Source organism: Meleagris gallopavo, chromosome 10 (genome assembly GCF_905368555.1).
Source record: "Meleagris gallopavo chromosome 10, MGAL_WU_HG_1.1, whole genome shotgun sequence".
In the NCBI taxonomy this organism is placed as follows: Eukaryota; Metazoa; Chordata; class Aves; order Galliformes; family Phasianidae; genus Meleagris; species Meleagris gallopavo.
In genome coordinates, this window is record NC_139413.1 from 28,154,430 (window position 1) to 28,175,127 (window position 20,698).

Sequence of the window (20,698 nt, forward strand, 5' to 3'; positions counted from 1 at the left end):
TCTGTGGATTTTTGTGCATGTATGATAGAATGCGGCTGCTTGTGGGTTTCCTGCTTGAGTTCTTTCAAATGCAATGTAGGGATTTTAGGTAGAACTGTTGAAAAGTTTGGTTTCGTTTTGTGCTTTTTCCGGGCCAGCAGCCCCAGTCTGGATTAATATTTTAATGTTAATCCATTCATGTCACAAATTGTGCACAAAATTGTTTTCTTGTGGAGCTTGGCCTGTGGTGGTGTCTGGTTTCTCTGAAATGCTACTGCAGGATGTGATGGCTCCGTGGGCTTCCAGTTTCTCTTCGTGAGAAATTTCAGGGTTTTGCAGCAAGTCGAGGCTGCTGCTGTACTTCGTAATGGATGTGAGTAATAAGTTGTTAGGACCAACAGAAAATGTGTGCTTTAGATAAGACAGGGACGGTGTTCTGAGCAGCTGTGCTCGTGCTTTGTAATGCTCCTTGAGGAGGGAAGATCTGCTGGAGTTGCAGTGAGCGTGCTGCCCTGTTGTTCCCTCTGGCTGTAGCTCTTTCTGCCTGCTGTTCTCCTGCTGCAGCCTTACAGCACCCACCCCACTACAAGCACACAGCATTTGTGTGCAAGCTCAGCAGCTGATCCAGCAGCAGCACAGTCGTGGGCCATCAGATGGGTCCTGCTTTCACTACCCTAAAGATTGCTCTCTCCTTTTGGCTTAGAGCTATGGAAAACACAGGAAAATGGTCTTAAACTGAGACAGGAGAGGTTTAGGTTGGATATTAAGGGGAAGTTTTTCACCTAGAGGGTGGTGAGGCACTGGAACAGGTTGCCCAAGGAAGCTGTGGATGCCCCATCCCTGCAGGCATTCAAGGCCAGGCTGGATGTGGCTCTGGGCAGCCTGGGCTGCTGGTTGGTGACCTGCACACAGCAGGGGGTTGGGACTGATGAGCACTGTGGGCCTTTGCAACCCAGGCCGTTCTGTGATTCTATGATCTGCTCTTCGTGCTTCTCACAGAGGTCTGTGCTGTGCTCATCTGTGTGTGCTCAGGCTGGCAGGGCAGTTAGCTGCTCTGGGAGATGTTGGGGTGATCAGCACTGCCCTGACGGTCTCAAGGTGCGCCTGTAAGGTGCTGCTTCCTCTTGCTGCAGGCAGCTGTGGCAGGAAGGGAAGCACAGTGGCACAGCTCTGGAACTCGCCTGTTAGTACAGATTCACTCTGGTTCTATCTTTGCTTTGCTTCTGCTGTGGTATGATAACATTTGACAGAAGGCTGAAGCAGATAACAGGCTGGAGGAAGCTCTGTCACCTCAGGGAGCATCGTCAGCTGACACCTTTCAGCCTTCGGTGTTTCTCTTCAATCACTGCTTTAAAAATTTATATATTTTTTTAAGTAACAGCTCTCGCTTTTGTAAGCAGCACAGCTGAATTATCTTTCTGCTTAAGAAATATCACTCGTGTTTATATTATTCTGTTTCTCCAGAAAAACTGTGAGCTTTTTGATGTTTTTTTTTTTAAATGAAGTACCAATAGACAGAAACAAATCATACGCAGTGCTTGGCTGGTCTTGAAGAAAAGGTCATCTTTATTGCCTCTAAATGGAGCCAAGACTTGGAAGGCAGCATCCAGGTCAGGGGACCTTTGTAAGGTGGTTCCAGGTGCAGGGGTACCCGTGTGCAGTCTGAACTGAAACATTGCAATTCATCTTATGTTCTGGCAATGCAACAACTTTGTCGTTTAGCAGCCAAATTAAAAACAAAAACAAATCCCTCGTGTGTATAAAGACTTCCATTTCATGTGCAGAAGGGCTTGGATATCGTTATGGTTTTGGCTGTAGAAATATTCACATGTAAAACCATTAAATGAGGGGCAACAGGTCGGGTGTTTTTCCTTCTGTTCAGTACGTAGTTTTATTCCTAAGGTGAAATGAAGGCCAACTGTTTGCACGTGCACAGGTTCTTTTGATGCACAGGGAGGGACAGGATGGAACTGTAAGTCTTCCACTGAGCTGATTGTTTCTGCAAAGGAGCACTACCCTTGAGAAAGGGTTGTCCTTTGCCATTTTAACCTATCATTTTCTCCAGGCCGTCGCTTGGCTTAGCTTCCTGAGAGCTCTTCACATGGCTGCTGTGTCAGCTGGTAAAACCTCACAGCTTCTACACGGGTCTCACAGGCTTTGTAGCTGATGTAGAGAGGTAATTTGAACAGCAAGATGTACCACCAAGTTGCTGTTTAAGCCATGAGTATTGAGAACTTCAGTTTTCTGTGCAGTCTTTAAATATTATTCGTGTAACTGTTTACCTGTGTTTGGAGAATAAATTCTGGTTGTGTTAAGAATGGAGCGCCTATTGCTCATTTCAGATTATCTATTTTTAATTAGTCTTCTTAGGGAAATGTAGCTTTAGTGATGTTGAAATGATATTGAAGGCACATATATGTCTACTGAGTAATTATGTGTACTTTCCACCAGCTGCTCATGCTTCATTTCTTGTGTTATGTAACAGGGAACACTGCTATGTTTCAAGGTTTAGTTCCCAGTTGATACTGAAGTTTCCAGTCCTTGGATGTAGTTAAAGCAACCCAGTGTAACCCAGAAATTAACTTCAGTATTTCCCTGTCATATGGTTGAAAAGACTTGGGCATCTGCTTGATAATTTGTCATGTTTATTCCCATCAGTGTGAATTTAATTTTAGCTTTTAAATATTTTAGGTAACGTTTAGAGAGCTCTTAAACAGAACTGAGTAAATTTGAACAGAACATATATTTGCCATTGTCTGGAAGGGGATGGATACTGAGTTTTAAGATGTTTCATTATAAATCAATTATATTAAGCAGCATGGAAGGTGTTAATTACAACAGCAGAATTGTAGGTAGAAGTGAAATTGTGTAGAGTCCTTTCAGTTCTCTTCAGGTGCTCCTTTGTAGGCTGTAGGAGAAAGACTCAGTGCATTACTTCAACAGCTTTTGCTTTTGGAGCATCACGTTCCAGTCCAAGCAGCTATGAAGCCTTGGAATAAGGCACGAAGATCTCTGCCAACATGCAGAAGTGGAATCAAACCAGTGCTGCAACTTCTGAAGTAGTGGGTTTAAAAATAAGCTGTGCAAAACCAAAAATGCAAATACCTTTCTGCACTAAATAAATCTGTGATGTCAGTTCAGTTTTATTTCTGCCACTTAACTTCTATCGCAAATCATAGCAACACAGACATCCCAAAGCCCGGTGAGTTTTTGTTGTCAGAGTAACAAGCTGTAGACCCACAAGGTATGTTTTATCTGTGGTACCTCTCTTGGGTTCATTGCTTACCAGTCCAAAGATGTCTGAAAGAGACTGGCCAACTGCACTTCCATTTATTATAGCCATACACTGATGAATGTATTTGATGTGATTTTATTTTAATTTTTTTTGGCTCAGTTGTTGCTGCAAGTGTTGTTCACCCTCTGAAAGCACCTAGTCCACATTTCCTGAGGTTCCTAAAAATACACATGCAATAAAAACAGTGACAGATTCTTCTAGTGTCACTCAAGCCTGATGTTTTGTTTAATGTCTTTTCTTTTACTGTGAGGTACGTTTTCTTCGTATCTCAGAATTAGTGTTTCCTTCAGGTGCTTCAGCTGGAGCATGAACAAATGTGCTCAGCTATGCTGTGACCAGGCAGCAAGACTCACCTGAATATTTTTTCACTCATTTGAACCCACGGTACGTTTGCTGTTACCTTTTTTGGTGGTGCTGTGCATGGAATAGATTGTGTGTCACTCATATATTTTCAGAGTCCCGTAGTTTTTCTCTGCTGGCCTGTTATCTTTTTTTAAGTAGCAGTTCTTTGTTTCTGTGAATGCCCTTGAGGCAAAAAAGTGCTTTGTGCTTCTCTGGATTGCTGCAACAGAAAAGGAAAAGCCAGTGAAGCGTACAGTACTATCCTTCTTTCACAGGAATTGCTGTTATATTGACATACCATAGCTTAGGACTTGGGATGCAATGACACCAATGCAGCCATATGATCTTTAACTACTGCCAGGAAATTTTCATAAGCAAATGCCCTCAAAGCCATCTGTTGTGCCCTGGCCACAGTCACGATTGCTTGGAGGCAAGGAAATGAGGGCTGTGCAGTCAAGAATTGCAGTTGTTGTCTTGGAACAGCTCTTAAATCACAGGATGCTCTTTCACCTTAGGTGTAGTGTTAACGGATGGAAAGGGACACTCCTGGTCTCCCACCACCCACCCTTCTCCTGGAGCCTTGCTTCGAGCTCTGCGGGGTGTCCACAATTGCAGAGATCCACATGAGAGTTTGGCTCACAAATAGGTTGGAAAAGTAGTGCTATTTTTCTCTGAGATTGGTTTGCTGAAGCAGCACATGCTGCAGCTTTCCGATTGCTGGACCTGATGACACAAGTGGCAGAAGCACATGGAGAGGTGGGAAGAGGTCAGACTACTACTTTTGGCAGCAGCTGGCCACAAATATAAAAGAGATGTAACATGAAACTGCATCTTTCTAGAAATAGAAGGCAGGAAATGATAGACAGTGCATCACTCACAGCAGAATGTATGAAATGCAGAGATGATAATCCACAAACTGGGACGGACTGAGTAGATCTGGTAGGCAGAGCTTAGCAGAAAGGAAATAGAGACCCAGAGGCTGTTCTCCTAAAATGTGCTCATGAAGTTTGTAGCAAAAATGAACTAGAACCTTCCCAGGGATGTGTCCACCCTGCAAGGTAGTCTGAGGTGAATGTGATGTTCTGGAGTTTGTTAGACTTTTGCAGATTTTCTATTTTGGTGTTCATATTTTCAGACTAGGGTTGCACTGGATATAAGCTTTGGAGTTGTTGAAAAGGCATGGGGTTGTTGTGAGCTCCAGAGGCATGGCAGTATTTTGGAAGCTGTGCAGGAGGTGATTGCATTGGAGGTATTTCAGCCTGCTGGGAAGGCTGGTGGCTTTCCTGAGCTATCGCCACGCTATTTCAGAAAATGGAACTTTGTTTCTTAAAGCTGGCTTGACTTTATTAGATGCTTTTTTGTCTTGCTATGGTTTCACGTCCACTCTCATCGCAAAAGGATTTCATTATGGTAAGCCCCATTGCAATACATATTGGAGCATTTTGTAGCTGCGGGATTGTGGAGGCAGGCAGAGGCTGCTGGAGGCAGGTGAGGCAAAGCAGGGTCTGCAAGAGCTGGATGCCCAGGGCTGTACTTGGTGAGGGTATGGGCATCTCTGGGATGCAGGCTGCACAGCCTCTTGGGCAATGTGTGCCCATGTGTCATCATGTTTAAAAGATGGGGAAAAGATTTTTTTACTGTATTTCAGTTTGTGCCCATTGACTCTTGTCCTGCTGTCGGATGCTGCTGGGAAAGGGTTGGCTTCGTCTTCTGCACGTCCTCCTCTCAGGTGTCTGTGCACATGGATTGGATTCCCCCGAGCTCTCCCTTGTGATTGAAACAAGCTCCAGCTTCTTACGTGTACATACAGATAGGTATATAAAATGTAGGTTGTGTAAATACATACACACCTGCACACATAGGGAATTCATGCAGGTCCTTTAGGGTGGTGGCAAGTTCTTGATGGCAAAAGCCTAGCAGTGCTGCTGGGACTGGGGCTATTGCCCTTCAGGGCAGTGCTTCAGCCATACTGCGGTCTGTTTGCTTGAACTTCTGCCATCCCAAACTCACAGTGAGTGCTATACTTCCCTTGGGAGCCCTGCTCTGCTGCTACCCCCCTACAAGTGCCCACACCCTCTCCCAGCTGAGAGCCCATCAGCAGCCAGCTGGGGAGGAGTGCAGAGCATTATTTCTCCTTAGCCATAGGCTAGTACCAGGTAAAAAAGATACTGGCCATTAATAAATACGGCTTGAATGTTGGACAGAGGTTTTATTTTATCTTCAGGAGTGCTAGCTTGTGTAAGAGCCTTCTAAGAATGACTCATTCTAATAGCTGAGCAGAAAGAACAGTTTTTAGATGCCATTTGCAGAATTTATCATTTACTAAGTAACATAGTTTATCCCTTCAAGTAGATTTTTTAAGGGCTTTCTAGGAGGCTAAATCCAGCTCTCTGCTCTATGAGGGCAGAGGCATTTCTGGAATAATGTTTCATCATAAGTCACGAGATGGGCTTTTTTCCTTATGTTTCCAGGCCACTTCTGCTTTTCTGCCCTCGTCTCAGGGCAGCTTGGGGACCAGGCGGTTGGTTTTGGGGTGGTTGTACTGCCATCCTCCAGGTGTGCAGCTTCATCAGACAAACAGCACATAGCAGGGAGGAGCTGGTCGCTGTGGGCTGATTTTGGTACCCAGTGGCAGCTCAGCCTGTGCTAGTAATGCCTTGCACTGGGTGTTTTTCTAAGGTAATCTTGTTGCACTTCTAGCAGGACTGCAGTCCAGTACAGAATTATGTATGTGTACAAGTACCTATCATGAATGCACAAATCAAAGTTTTCCAAATGATTTCTCGGCCAAATGCAGGCAGTTTTCCCTGAAGGCAGCATTGTGCATTATGTAAGATAATAACATCCTTGATCCCAAGCAGAATCTCAGTTTCCAGAAGGCAGTGGGGAAGGAGGTACTGTGGCTTGCTGGAGTCAGAAGTCAGTCTTTCTGGCTTTGCAAAACCACTCCAATCGCTGTGTTCCTGAACCATTTGCTTGCATTTTCAAACCAAACAAGGGTTGCATGTCAGACATGCAAATCTGAGCCCAGGAGGGTAAGGATTGGCAAAGCTATAAGCAAGGGACAGCAGGATTTTGTGACAGAGATGTGTGATAAATGTAGGGTTACCAGACATGGGAGCCTAAGGATGGCTGTACACGAAGGTTATTGTGACAGTGAGTGTTTTTCTGTGTTTCAGAACTCGTGCTTATTTTGTAGTCATTGATTTGCATCGGTTTGTTACAGTCACACTTGGGAAGAAAGTCAGGCTTGCAGAGTATTTGCTGCTTTTTTTTCTTCATGGTTGTGTTAGAGATTAAATTGCTTTTTTCTGTTTGTACTATGAGGAATTCTCAGTGTGGCTTCTGCTTACCTTTTCAAAGTGTGCATTTAATTGAAATGTAAAGGAGATTCTTGTGTTAGCTAACAAGCAGTTTCAAACACAAATAATGATTTATTGTTTACCTTTTCAAATGTGAAGAATAAGTTGTTATAACTCGTGTTTCCACTGTCACTGTGATCTGTTGAATATAGAGCTGGGCTGTGGAAAAGGGAGTTTAGTACAGAGGGATAGATTGGGGTGGAGCTGCTCAAATCTCACCTTGTAACTTAAGTTTGGACGTATTCAACATAGAAAAAATAATTTCCTGTGTTTTTTTGTTTTTTTTTTCTTTTTAGCCTTCTGTTGAGTCTTCAAGTCCAGGTAAGAATTTCTGACATTTCCTAAACTTTTGGGGGAAGAGGGTATACTTCAAAAATTCTCCCTCAGGGTCTTTTCAAGTTGTAACCTAAGGCTGTGGTCTGATGAGTTCAGAGCATGCATGGAGTCGAAGGGACTGTGTGCTCACACTCATGAGATAACACCACGGCTGTGTGGTCTTATACACAAAAGCAGCAAGGAAAGCAGTATTTTTTTTCCCTCTGGGCTTGTTAAGAATGAGGAGTTTCATGCCTTCTGCTTTTAAAACTGGTTATTTCCTGATATTTTGGTGTCCCGGAGTTCCTGGTGTTTGGTAATCAGCTGAAACATAAACTATGAATCTATTTTTTTTATAGCTTGATACTGCTCTAGTTAGTGATGTTTATTTCAGAGGATTTGGGCATCCTTCTGGTGGAAAAGCTTTCCAGTAATGACTTTAGCTGGACTGCTGTTGTCTCTGGAGCTCTTACTTCTTTTGAAGAAACCATCGATCCCTTGCACACCTCCAAGTACAAAGCAGAGCTAGCCCTAGCCCCCCTCTTGTGCCCATAGTGGTGTGGTGCCATCTTTGAGCTTTGCAAAATGAGATATAAGTTCATGGAGACGATGATAAAATGTGAGCAGGCCTAGAATGAGAACTCGGGTATTGCTGAGTTACACCTAATGCTGCCTCTGCCAAACCCGTCATTCATTCATTTTTCACTGTCACAAAACGTAACCACATTGTTCTGCATAGAACTGGCAAGAAAAACACATAGGGAAAAATAGCTAAGAGTTTGGCATCAGAAATAGAATCCATACAATTGTGAAGCTTATTTGAGGTTTACATTTTGGAAGAGTCATCAGATTGTCTTTGTAGCTGTAAACAGGAAAGCTTGCAAGGTATCAAGGAAACAACTGTCCCGAGTTTATATTTGGAGTGTGACTACTCCCAGTAGAACTCCTGGTGCAAACAGATTGATGATTATGTAGGAAATAAATCTTTAAACCCAGAACGTTTTACAGATGTTTAAGTAGGGCCCCGATGCGCAGTGCTGTCGCAGGGCAGGAGGTGGCTGCTCAGTGCTCTCCCCAGCCTTCCTTCCACGAGCACCCAAAGGAAGGCTTCTGCTGCCCTCTCAGCAGTGCTGCTGGCTTTCCCTAGATAAACGGGTCAGGGATTTTGGAGATATTTTGATTTCTCAGTCTAATTTGAGTATTCAAGAATCACCAAAATAAAAATATATTAAAAAAACCTAAACTCTAACTAAAAAAACTCTTTAAAATGTTTTCCATCAGGAGGTTCAGCAACATCTGATGACCATGAATTTGATCCATCAGCTGATATGCTGGTGCATGACTTTGATGATGAACGGACATTAGAAGAGGAGGAAATGATGGAAGGAGAAAGAAACTTCAATTCTGAAATAGAGGATCTTAACAGGGTAGGTAGCATTAAGTAGTCATAAAACATAATTACAGCCCACAGTCTTAAGCAAAACACGTGCAGGTTTTTTTTCCCTAATATTTGGGATTAAAACAAACCAAACCGCCCCTAAAACACTAACAGGCAAATAACATAGATGGGGAAAAGGGGCTGAGCTAAAGATGCAGTTCCCAAAAGTTGGGAGGAGGGGACTGCTACATAAATACTGAATAATGCGTAACGCTGGGCTTGTTTAGTTTCTTCTTGCATAAATGTGCTGGGATGTGATTTGCCTTTTAGAGCTAACCGGAGGCAAAGTGCGCTCCGCCTAAACTTGTGTCTTCCAGTCGTACTGTTTGCTAGAACATTTGCACTTGACTAGTGCATGTAGGTTTTGATTTTAAAAGATGTGGTAGTTTTACATTCCTTTTGCCATTCTATACAAACATTCATTCATATAACCCTGCAGTGGGGAGATAGGAGTACCTTCCTTTTTTAAGGTGGAGAAAACAGAGATGTAGATAAAGTGATTTGCTCAGTGCAAAAAGTTGTCAGCAGGGCTCGGCGTGGAACTCCCACATACTGATATAGTGATAAACTCATTGTAAAATATGTGTCTTAAGAAATAATTGCCTGTGAGATTTATTTGGCATTTTGAGGTTATGCTGTCACGTACTGCTTTAAATTACTTCCTAGCCAGGAATCATGTTCCTAAACTACAATCCGGGTTCATTATCAATGCAAAGTAATGTAGATACTGTCTGTGACCTCCCTGGCTGAAAAGGCTGCTGGAATAGATCATGAATGGTTTTTTAAATGCCTGTTTGATGTACAAATCCTGTTTAGCATAAGTGATCTTACCACTATGGCATTAAATTAATAGAGTACGTTTATTCTGCATTTTGGATGTAAATGATGATTTCTTGCTGGTGATTCCACGTTTGATATTAAATGGTAAACATAAAGATAAATAAATTGCACGCAAATTAAATATTTAGATTAAGTGAGAAATGGAGCTCCATGAGTACTGTATTTTTAAGTTAAAAATGTGTGTTTTACCTCATAACTTGTGAGGAGACATCTGGCTGTGTAATCCTACCACCACATCACACTGCTTTGTTTGTTAGTGTACGTCAGCACTCAGAGCATTCCCTCATGTCCTGGCTGCGGGCACTGCAGGCTTTTGGTTTCTGCACATGTCTGTGACAGGACAGCAACTGGTGTTGTAACTGAGCTCCTGTGCTGCTCTTCTCTGGAGGACGCCATCCCAGGCCGGCACAGGAACATCAGCCGATTGTGGGGGTGTTGAAAGTAGGGCTTTTACTGCCTTTCAGATGCTTTCACTCCAGCAGGATTTCTGCTTGTGGGATGGCAGGCCGCGCATCAGAGCTTGCTTCTCTCTCCTTTCTTGTCCTTCTCTTCTCATTCTTCAGTCGTGCCTTTTCTTAAACGCGGATGATAGACAGCCCAAGTCTTAACACTACTGGCGAGACAAGTGCTATCCTGTCTTTTCCTTTCCCCAACACTTACATGTATTACTTCAGATTTCCCCAGGCTGTGAATGTGCCAGATTTCCTTGCTCAGCTCTTTCGGAGGTGAGATGGCAGTCCAGTTGCACAGAAGCACCTCACTGGTTTAACTCCTGAGTGCCAGAAAAACTACACATTCCTTGGAGGATGAGAATCTTTTCTACTCACTGTTTGAAGCTCCATAATCCTGCTTTGTCCCTAGGAACAGCCATAGCAGATCTGTCCAGAGTCCTGCTTGCACTGTCCTGGCAGCAGTGCATGGCCAGGCCCCAGCATGCTGCAGAGAGGCACTTTTCTCTTCTCCCCCTGGATCCCACTTCTCAGGAGAGCTTCTGGGTTTCTTTAGTGTTGTACAGCAGCATCCTGGTCTCTTAAAATGAGAGACCCATATGTGGAGGCACACAGTGTTTCTCCCAGATACTCTCGCAGCCTCTGGCAGGGTACAGCTCAGGCACGTAGGGAACAGATGCTGTCTCCCTGTAATGCCTCTGTTTTTTCCCCCTCCATGTATTTGTCCATTTGATTTCTAACCTCTGTAAACTTTGTGTCCATGAGGCATGTGGCAGTGTTGCACAGTTCATTTGGTGTGAGGTACATTTGGTTTTTATCAGGTGTGTTTTGTGTTCATTTCAATGGTCGCCCCTGAGCTCTTCATTTAGAAGAGTGTAGTTGTTTCTCTTGCTCTTCTCTGTGCTCCTCCTTATGATGCAGTTCTCTGTTACACCACTCCTCCTCACCTACCTCTACTCCAGATACATGATTTATAACCCATTTCTTGTTACTAAACATCTCCCACATGAGAAATTTGTGTCATTGATCATCCACGTTACTTTTTTTTTTACCTCTATTTCTGCAGTGTCCCAAAACAACACAGAACTCAACTGTGGTATCGAAAGTGTTGCATCTTTGGGAGTAGCTGAGACTCGGAGCTTTTTGAACTGTCAAGGACTATGTCAGGACTCTACCTAGGAAAAAGGTTCTAAATACACCATGACTTTCCTCTAACATGGAGTAATCCACCAGTAGCATAATTCACACCTATCTACAACCCATAGTCAAGTTCTTTCTAGTTCTGGATCTGTACTTTCAAACAAGAGGATGATGAGGAGCAGCTCATGAAAGTTTTGCTCTCAAAAATGCACTGCAGGACATAAGTTTGGATTTCTATGACAGCTGTACTGTAAAGTTTTAATTATGGTCGCAGTCCTGTCATGTTGTCCGCATGTGTAAAACAGGAATTCCTCACTTCTGAGAGTTCACTGCATAAAATACAAGAAATTAAGAGGGAGAATGAGGAGATCAAGTGCCACATGCTCCACGTCTGTGTATATAGCTGAACTGAAGACTGGGCCAGTAAGTGGCTGAAAGGCTTAGTACTTTAAAGTAACACAGAGCGCATAGACAAGGAGTGCAGGTAACCCCATTACTGCTGTTTTCACACGACAGAGCTAACTACGCTTGCCTTTTGTAAAAGGTACTGCTGTGGGGATGAATTAAGCTCTTAGGAGAGGAGTTCAGTGGCAGAAGTGTGGGGCCAGCAGACAACTAATAATCTGATCATCAGCCAGGGCTTGCATTACATCCTGAGAAGTGGCGTTTGGAGCACCTCTGAATGATGAACAAGGGATTTGATCTCGTGAGAGAGGTGATTTTTAAATGCTCTTAGAAAATCCTCTGGGGATGCCATATCCTGCCCCTAAAGGAAGGATCCTGAGATATTGAAAGTACTGAAGTAACTCATCTGTGAACCTGGCAATTAATAATTTGTGTTAATAAAATGGAGGCAATCGATAACAGTTTGGGAGCCACTAAACTTGAGGTCTGTCTGTATCTTTTGAAGTATCTCTTCAGAACGGGCCAGAATTCTACATGTAAAGATTTTTAAACGACTACATATTTCAGTAGATTTTCTTCCCAAGTATATTTGCTTTTATGGACAACAACAGTAAACACTTTTTGATTTTAAATGAGGAGATGTGTGTATCTGTGAGCGCTGCTGTCTTCGCCTGGATGTCAGCTGACCCTGAAGATAAAGTCATCCATTATTCCCATCCAACCCCTCAATTTCATGTTGTATTTCTCCTTTGGGTAGAGATACAGAGATGGTGAGGTGCATTTTTTGTGTTATTTTGTGTAAGCTGAGGTTGTAGGGCTGCGTGGCACTGTTCCTATGGAGCAATTCCTCAAACAAAGGTTTAACTCCATGTTCAAGCCCTGCACTGCAAGTTCTGCCGACTCACATTTTCTCTATTTTTTTCTTTTTTAATAAATAAGCACAAAATGCTATACATTTTTTCAGTAGTTTTTGGGCAGGAAATGCAATATTTATATCAATTTATACTCCAGTTTGCTCTGCATATGTACTGACAAGTTTGTGGTGTGTAGACCACGGGTCATACTTGACAGCCAGAATAATGCATTCAAATAATCTTGGAGGTGTTCAAGACCAGGTTGGACGGGGCCCTGGGCAGCCTGGTCTAGTAGCAGATCTGGAGGTTGGTGGCCCTGCCTGTGGCAGGGGTCAGAACTCGATGATCCTTGGGGTCCCTTCCAACCCAAGCCATTCAATGATTCTGTGCATCTCTGCCACGCTCTGTCTCAAGGTCATCTTAGAGCTGGGCACAGAGCAGGCTGCAGGCTGCACGATTGCCAGAGCACACAACGCATGCGGGCGCCCTGTTGCATGGCTGGTTAGACATCAGACTCCCCCTAGGAGCCAGTGGCAAGCTTCATCTGATGCTGAAATGGGTGACAGCCATATTTTGGTCCCGTGATAAATGCGTGCCTTGTCATTTCATAGGCACGGATTCATCCCAGGATCGTAGCCATATAACCAGATGTAACTGCCACGTGACAGTCCTTGTGCTTTGGTCAGATAGTAGGCAAACACCAAGAAGGGCAATGGGGCGTACAGCCCCCTGGTGCCTTTTTAATGAACTCTGTGGGCCTGCTGAGAGTTTGTGATGCAAGAGTTCCACTGTAAGCTTATAAAGGATTAGGAAATAAAATATTCCATTGCGTAAAAGGCCACATGTTTTTACTAGAAGCCAAAACTTCTGACTGTCTATTCATTTTAGAGAAGCTATTCTTACTATACCTGGTCAGCAGTTATCTGTTTGTGTCGTGTTATGTTTAAAAAGCACACCTGTAAGCTGTAGAGCAGATGTGGGATGTGAAGTATTTTGGTTAAATGTCCAACTTTGTTTGGATGTTTATCAGGAAAGCGATATGCCAATCCAGGAGCTGCTTAGCCTTTATGGCTATGATGGCACCATTCCACTCCAAGAAGATGATGATGATGAAGATGAGGAAGAGGAAGAGGAGGAGGGAGAAGACGATGATGATGTTGATAACGATGACAACAGTGGCTGCAGTGGTGAAAACAAAGTAAGTGTTCGTGACAGTTTACAACTGATTTTCATACAGCTGTTCTTAGGTAGACAAGCATTCAAAGTGCCAGATCACAGCGGAAGTAAATCATCATACAGCTGATTTCAGATGCTCTATGTACTGAAGTCTAGCAGTTATTTTTAATTACCCTTTTATATTTCTCTTAATTACTCTGCATTTAATTTGCATCATGCCAAACTCCTGCTGAGGCAAATTAGAGTGCGTGTATACATACACCATCATGTCAGAAGGGATTATGCTGTCCTTCAGAAATACTGTCTGGTTTAAAAACTGGAATTTAAAATGCCTGAAGGTCCCTTTGTGGATATGGCTGAATGCTTGTTTCAAGATGAAAGCTGGTCTACTGAAACTGAACAGTGCAGTGTGGAGTTGCAGTAACCTCCAATGCTCATAGATGCATCTTTAAATTCAAGTCTTCTAACTTCAGCTTTTTAAATTGTATTTTTTTCAACCCAGGGGTACTTAGCCTGCTTGCATTTAAATTGTTAATTAAATCTAATGCTTCAAATACCTTCACAGAATGTAAAGTTTTGAACTTACAGTCTTTAGAATCCTGTCCTGTGTGCTCTTAAAACAAATTATCTGATTATAGAAGGGTCTTTTCTACTTATATATGTCATATGTAGTTGTACTAATCCCATCTTGTCATGGGTACAGCTGTAGCTTCTCCGTTACTGGTGCTGCTCAGTGTTGCTTCCTGAATACCATTAAAATATGGAAACCTTTGTACTGTCAGTAACAAAAAAATCCCATAGGCATTAATGGAAGTCGAATTACCTAATCTGGATTTAAAACGAATACATTTTCTTCTTTGACATTTACCCATTTTAGAATGTCTGGAATGAGACAGAAAGGTGAGGAATGACATGCTCGATTCCAAAAGTGCTGTAAAATATTGCTGTTTGCATAGGCTGAATAGTTCAAAAAGAAGAAAATTGCATAGATGTATTGCATTAGGAAGGCTTCGAGAAGTTAGAGATGGAGAGAAACAGGAATATGCAAAATAAAAGTAAAACACAAAAGCATTTGATTTTGTTGTGCACAGCAGCATTCACAAAGTCCCACTTCCTTCTTACGCCTTTGCTTCTTAATTACTTCCTGACAAAACTGCCATCTTCTGTGCTCTCCCGGCCTCCTTTATTCTGTCCAGTTCTGTTACTGGTTGGGTTAAGGTACCGCCCGCTTTTGTCTGAAGTGCATGGCTTTCCTGAGTCTGTCATTGCTAGGATGTTAGCAGTGAGAGGAGTGATGTCTGTCCCCCTGCAGGGGGACACTTTGCAGTATGCTGCAGAAGAGAACACGTTCGTGCAGCAGCAGGCCAGGTGGGGTAAGCAGAGCCCAGCCAGCAGCTCGGCCTGATTGCAGCCCCGTGCCTGCATTTGAACAGCACGTCTGTGTTGAGTTGCTGAGCCCCAGCTTGGGTAGGGATGGAACAAAGGTGATAAGGAGGATTGGGCACAAAGAGCACTGGCCAGCCTGTCAGGGTGTTGTGCCCTGGGCTGCAAGAATGAGTGCTATTGAATTACTCACATGCTTTTAGCAGAGAGGCAGTAAAATACATCTGTGGGGGTGGAATCGTTTTATAAATCATTCAGGCTTTCTCTGTGAGTGCACATCTTTCTACAGCTTATTTAGCTATACTGCACTTAGCTGTTTTCTATTTTTAAGCTGCTTTAAGCTGCACATGTGATTACACTGTGATGCTGTTAAAGGTACACATAAACATGCCCTGTGCCTGTGTCAGAGCTAGCAAGTAGAAGTACTTACAACAGTCATAAACCCAGACACAATTTGGACAACACGCACCATAGAAATCTAATGTGTTTTTTAACCATTTTCATCTTATTCTTCACTAATTATAATAATTGCAGTCATTGTTGTGACTTCTTTTCTAATAAGGAAACTGGTTCTTGTTTTTTGACCTTTTGGTGGCTGGATGTACAAACACACAGCGTGTCGAGCTGACCGATTCCTGTTGGATAGAACCACACTGTTGACATTTATTTTTGTGGAACGTACAGTTTCTATTTGACTGAGAAAAGTATCTTTGTACTGCTCTTTGTACTGAAAAATGGCAAGGAGGGGCTTTGAAGACTGAAGTAAAATGTAAAGTTAAATGAAATTAGATGAAAACTAAGGATTTGCTTGGCTCATTGTAAAGCTAGACATGGTATTCAGCTGTGCTTCAAGTTTCTGATCTGTGTGTTAAATTCGAGTGCTAAATCTGATCAGCTTAAAGTCATGGTCAATAAAGAACACGATGTGCTTACGTCTTCGTTATGGCTCAATGTGGACAGACTACACCCTGTACAACAGCCACTTGGAGTCAGATAATGAGTATTTGGTTTAGTATGTTGACAATTTTGGAAAAAATATTGCCCAAGTAGTGTTTCTCACACACAAGGTATAGCTGACCTCTTTGTTTCTTTATATTTCAGGAGGAGACCATAAAGGATTCATCAGGTCAGGAAGATGAGACACAGTCATCTAATGACGACCCAGCACCATCAGTTGCTTCTCAAGATCCACAGGAGTTGATTCGCCCTCGTCGATGTAAATATTTCGATACAAGTACGTACAGCTTAGCACTAAGCACAGCCACCTCAAAATGGTTGGTTTTTTGCTTACAGACTGCTCAGTTAGTTCACCAGTATTCTGTTTCTGAAGCATCCAGATACCTGTGGACGTGTGTTTGTTCTCTTAGCACTGGTTTGGATTACCATTACACTCAGTGGGCAACCAGAAATTCTTATTGTTGGCTGAACACTACAGCTTCTCCCCAGATAAGGTGTTCTCTGTAAGAGCAGATACTCTCTTCTTAAAGGATTAATTTGTGGAAAAATGTTTTGAAAAAGCATCTCAAACAGAGTAACTCCTTTTGTTCCATGCCACTCACATACTGGCTTGTACAGGTGTGCCCTTCAGGAAGAGATCCTTACACACCAGGTGCAGTAAACTGCTTCAGAGACTGATTTGTACAGTGAGGAATGTGATCTAACAAATACTCCTCTATGGAGTCCATAGCCTGTATGCTGCTATGCTGTGTGATGGCAGCATTCAGCAGTGAATCAGCAGCACCTGCCTGTTCCATGTGGTATTACCTTCGTGTTGGAGCTCTGGCTGCCTGCTCTCGCTCAGGACTGCGTTATTTTAATCCAAAACCGTCAAGGAACCTCAGCATGTAGCTGTGCAGAGGGCTGCAAATATCTTAAATGAGCTCTTGTTTTTAGACTTTATGTATTGCACTAGCTTTGGGGTTTTTACAGCGTTCAGCTATATATAAAATATGATTTGATGTGTAAATCAATTTAGTGCTGATGTTCTCACTTGCTGTATATGACCCAGGTATTGTGGTTGCTTTTGCTTCATTGTGAATGGCACCTACCCCATATCATAGGGCCTAAAATTGTTGTCAGCCCTTATCCTAAGTAATTTGATTGAAGCACTGCTTTACATCTCTGAGCAGAAGATCCGAGCCTACTAAATCCCAGTGAAGCTGACAGAAGCACCCTTGTGAATTTCTTGTGTGTTGTGCTGTAGTTTACCTTAAATTCAGTGGCAGCTGCTGTAAGGGAGAGAGTATGGCAGCAACAAAGCAGGGAGCTCATCGACAGTGGGGTTGAAATCCACATGTGGATGCTGAATGTGCATGCAAGAATACTTTCAGGATGTAACCGAGTGTAGTAAATGTGGATCATCTCAACTGCTTTGCAACTGGGTGAAGGAAAACAGACTGTTATTAGGAAGGACTAAAACTGATGGATGTATTCACTTGTGACTTCACTTTTCATAGCCTGCTGCGTATCTCGAGCTCTCTGTGTGTATGTATCTAAACACATACGTTGGGTGGGTCATTTTTAAGGCAGTCACTGCTGGAGCATTTAGCAGTGCCAGCCAATCTGCCTTCCGTGCTTCTGAGGTGTGAGATAAGGTGGCAGGGAGGCAGAGCTGGGCTGCAGCACTGCCTGTGTCCGCCCTTCACCCCACGGCACTCCTGATGGCTGGCTGCAGCCCCAGCACTGCCCCAGCACGGCTGTGTGAACATGTTGGCTCATTTCTCCTAGACAGCGAAATAGAAGAGGAGTCTGAAGAAGATGAAGATTATATTCCCTCAGAAGACTGGAAAAAGGTAAATATTAAGGTCGGTTATCAAACTCGATGTTCTGTGAATAATGAGCTGAGCTGCTGCCTAGTAACCTTGATCTATAGATCTCATAACTCTCATCCTTTTTTTCTCAACAAATATGAGTGTTTTTTAATGATAATAATGTTAAAGACCTCCCCAGAAAGTGAAAAATGCATTTCTCTGTAATGCTTATTTACAGATTTGTTTTAGATTTTGAGCAATGAAAGCTTTAAGAGACAAAGGATCATACAGACATATTTTCACTTGCTAACAAAAAACTGCAAGGCTGTGGTTGCTTAACTTTTTGTGTCTGTTATTTCAAAACAGGAAATCATGGTGGGCTCTATGTTTCAAGCTGAAATTCCAGCTGGCATATGCAGATACAAAGAGAATGAAAAAGGTGAGACTCAACACTGTTACTACTGTCACTGTGTGTCAGCTCATTTTCTAGTGGGAAAAAATAACAGATATGTTGGACTCACATCACATGTCTTGCACAATGTAACAGCTCTTTCAAATGAAGAATAGAGTCATCATCTCAAACTGTAGCTCATCGTATACTTCAACACCAGAGCTTGAGACTTGGAAGGGGAAGAGAAAAGTGATATTGCTGTCCTACTGAGTCCTTGCATTCTAACCAAGCTTTTCGTATCAGTTATGTTAAACAGAACAAACCAGGCAAAGAAGTTATGTGAAATGGATAGTAAAGAAATTATGCTGCTGGATTAACCTGTTAAAGAGGTGAAATGTCACCAGCAGCTTTGTTTTCACATCTTACAACTCTTCAATCAGCATTAAAGAACTTCTTGTTCTACTATTTGAGTGTTTTCCAGGAGCTCTTTTCCTCTTACAAGCAGAGCCTTTGGCAGTATGCTGTCAATACAATGAAGCAAGGAAAGGCAGACACACATAAACCCAGCCTGAGCTTAAAAGCAGGGATTTCCCTGCTCACTCAACCCATTACCAAGAATTTGTTCACACTGCAGGTTGGTTTGAGACTGCAGCTTTTATATGTTAGTTTTAAACTAACCAGTAGAAAACTCAGTGCAGCCTGAGAACCTGAGGACATACACAGTTATCTTGCTCCAGGTGCCAGGTTGCTGTAGCTGTGCTGCAGCCTGGTGCAGCCAGAAAATGGAAACGTGGTCACTCCTGGTCTTGGCCAAGAACAGGCCAACACTGGGGCTGACCCAGCTTTGGGCTTGGTAGCCAGAGAAGCTGAAAAGAATGTAGTTTAAAACCAAGTGAGAAGTCAGAAGCTTCCATGAAAATGGGAAAACAGTAAGTTAGAAAATACAAATACGTTAAACACAACTTTTTAGCTGTGAGGAAGTTGCTCCTTGCGTGCTTTCCTGCTACTGTCTAAAAATAGGGTTGGAGTTACGTATTTACCTGGGATGTGACAAATTATGCTTTATGGATTGGTCACCCGCTCTCTCTCGTGTTTACTCAGCTCTGAATGGCTTCTGGCCTCCAGCAATAAAAAAGAAGAGCTATTTTATGCATTGCACTAACCCACGTAAAACAGTTTCTCATAGCCTTGCACACGGCTCTGTGCAGGATGCAGAACCTATGTCATGGGCTAAAAGTGTTGAGGAGGAAAGTCAAATTTTCACCAGTGTTCTGGGGTTGTTGTAGTTCCATGTACCAGCAGGATTTGTTATCTGTTGCCACTTCTTTTTCTGTGTTTTAAATCTTTTTTTGCCAGGACTCCAGCTGGAATATGAATGTAACTTAGCTGAAGAGTTGAAAAATAAATATCTAGGAGTGTATGTTGAGTAATTTCATGCACATATCCCATCTTCTTTCTCGTTCTTTAAGAAGTCTGGTCCTCTTGGATCTGCCCCCATAAACAAATGCACAGAAGTTCTAGCACCTAAAATGAACCACCTTGCTTTTTGACTGCTCTGACATGCTCTTCTGAGGAAGGATGAGCCGAGTGTGCTGCATGAAGCTAATGGCTCTGGACTGTGCCTGGAGGATTTGCAGCTGCTATTAGAGGATTTCGACCAACAGGATTCAAAAATGTGCTTTCAGAATGTTTGTTTCTCTTCTGAAATCGTTTACTTTGCTGCCATCAGCAAAACTGCGCTGCTTAAATAGAAGAAGTGTAGGGTGGGGAGTTGTGGGCTCTGCTTCTGCTGCCTTGTGGTTAAGTAGTGTCTGTCAGGAGGACACACAGGTGGAATTGATGGAGTTTCACGTATGAGTCCTAGAATCCAGAGCAGAGATTGAAAGACAGTGCAAGGTGCAGTGTGTTGCTCACAGAATCGTGTCTGTGAGCTGGTCTTTCACCTGCCCTGAGGTATGGATTGGTGCTGATGCTCTGAGGTTCCATCAGTGATAGTTTGACAGGAGAGAATAAGCTTCCATATTGCTGTTTCAGCTTGCTTCTCTTTCTCCTCTGCTACTTCAGTGTATGAGAACGACGACCAGCTGTTGTGGAATCCTGATGTCTTACCAGAAGATAAAGTGATTGAGTTCCTAAACGAGGCATCGCGGCGCACAGGTGATGAGAAGGGCCTGGATGCCATTCCTGAGGGATCACATATTAAGGACAATGAGCAGGTAAATAACAAGAGGTGGCATTTTTAGTTTAGTATTACAAATGAATTATCCCTGTATTTTATTTTAATCCCAACAATTAAAATTGGGCTTGAAACAGCTTATTTGTTCCTTTTGGAAATACAAATATGATGGTTTTTTTCCTCTCAACCAGTTTTGAACCTCTAACTTTGACTTAACCTTGCTTTAGGCATCAGCACATAGTTTTATGTGTAGGTAATTGTGCATAAGTGAGTTCTTTCAATTGCAGTTTTTTTGAAGCTTCATGAATTTTCTTTTAAAAAAATTTTTTTTTAAATGTATGCAGTGGCTAAAAATGTTGAAATATTTCACTTGAGTATATGCTTGGTTGTGTAGTTAAGAGCT

General features: G+C 42.7%; 1 protein-coding gene across 2 annotated transcripts in view; it reads left to right on the forward strand.

Annotated features, from left to right (window-relative positions):
* MIER1 (MIER1 transcriptional regulator) overlaps positions 1–20,698 on the forward strand; it is a 30,995-nt gene that overhangs the window by 4,365 nt on the left and 5,932 nt on the right. The window contains exons 2-8 of one of the 2 annotated variants that reach the window (XM_085231146.1): positions 7,275–7,299; positions 8,575–8,720; positions 13,450–13,617; positions 16,080–16,212; positions 17,706–17,770; positions 18,095–18,167; positions 20,184–20,335. In XM_085231146.1, coding sequence (XP_085087272.1) covers positions 7,275–7,299; positions 8,575–8,720; positions 13,450–13,617; positions 16,080–16,212; positions 17,706–17,770; positions 18,095–18,167; positions 20,184–20,335 — 762 coding nt within the window. Of the gene's footprint in view, positions 1–7,274; positions 7,300–8,574; positions 8,721–13,449; positions 13,618–16,079; positions 16,213–17,705; positions 17,783–18,094; positions 18,168–20,183; positions 20,336–20,698 lie in introns of those variants that run through there. The other variant, XM_010716023.4, reaches the window with a different exon arrangement.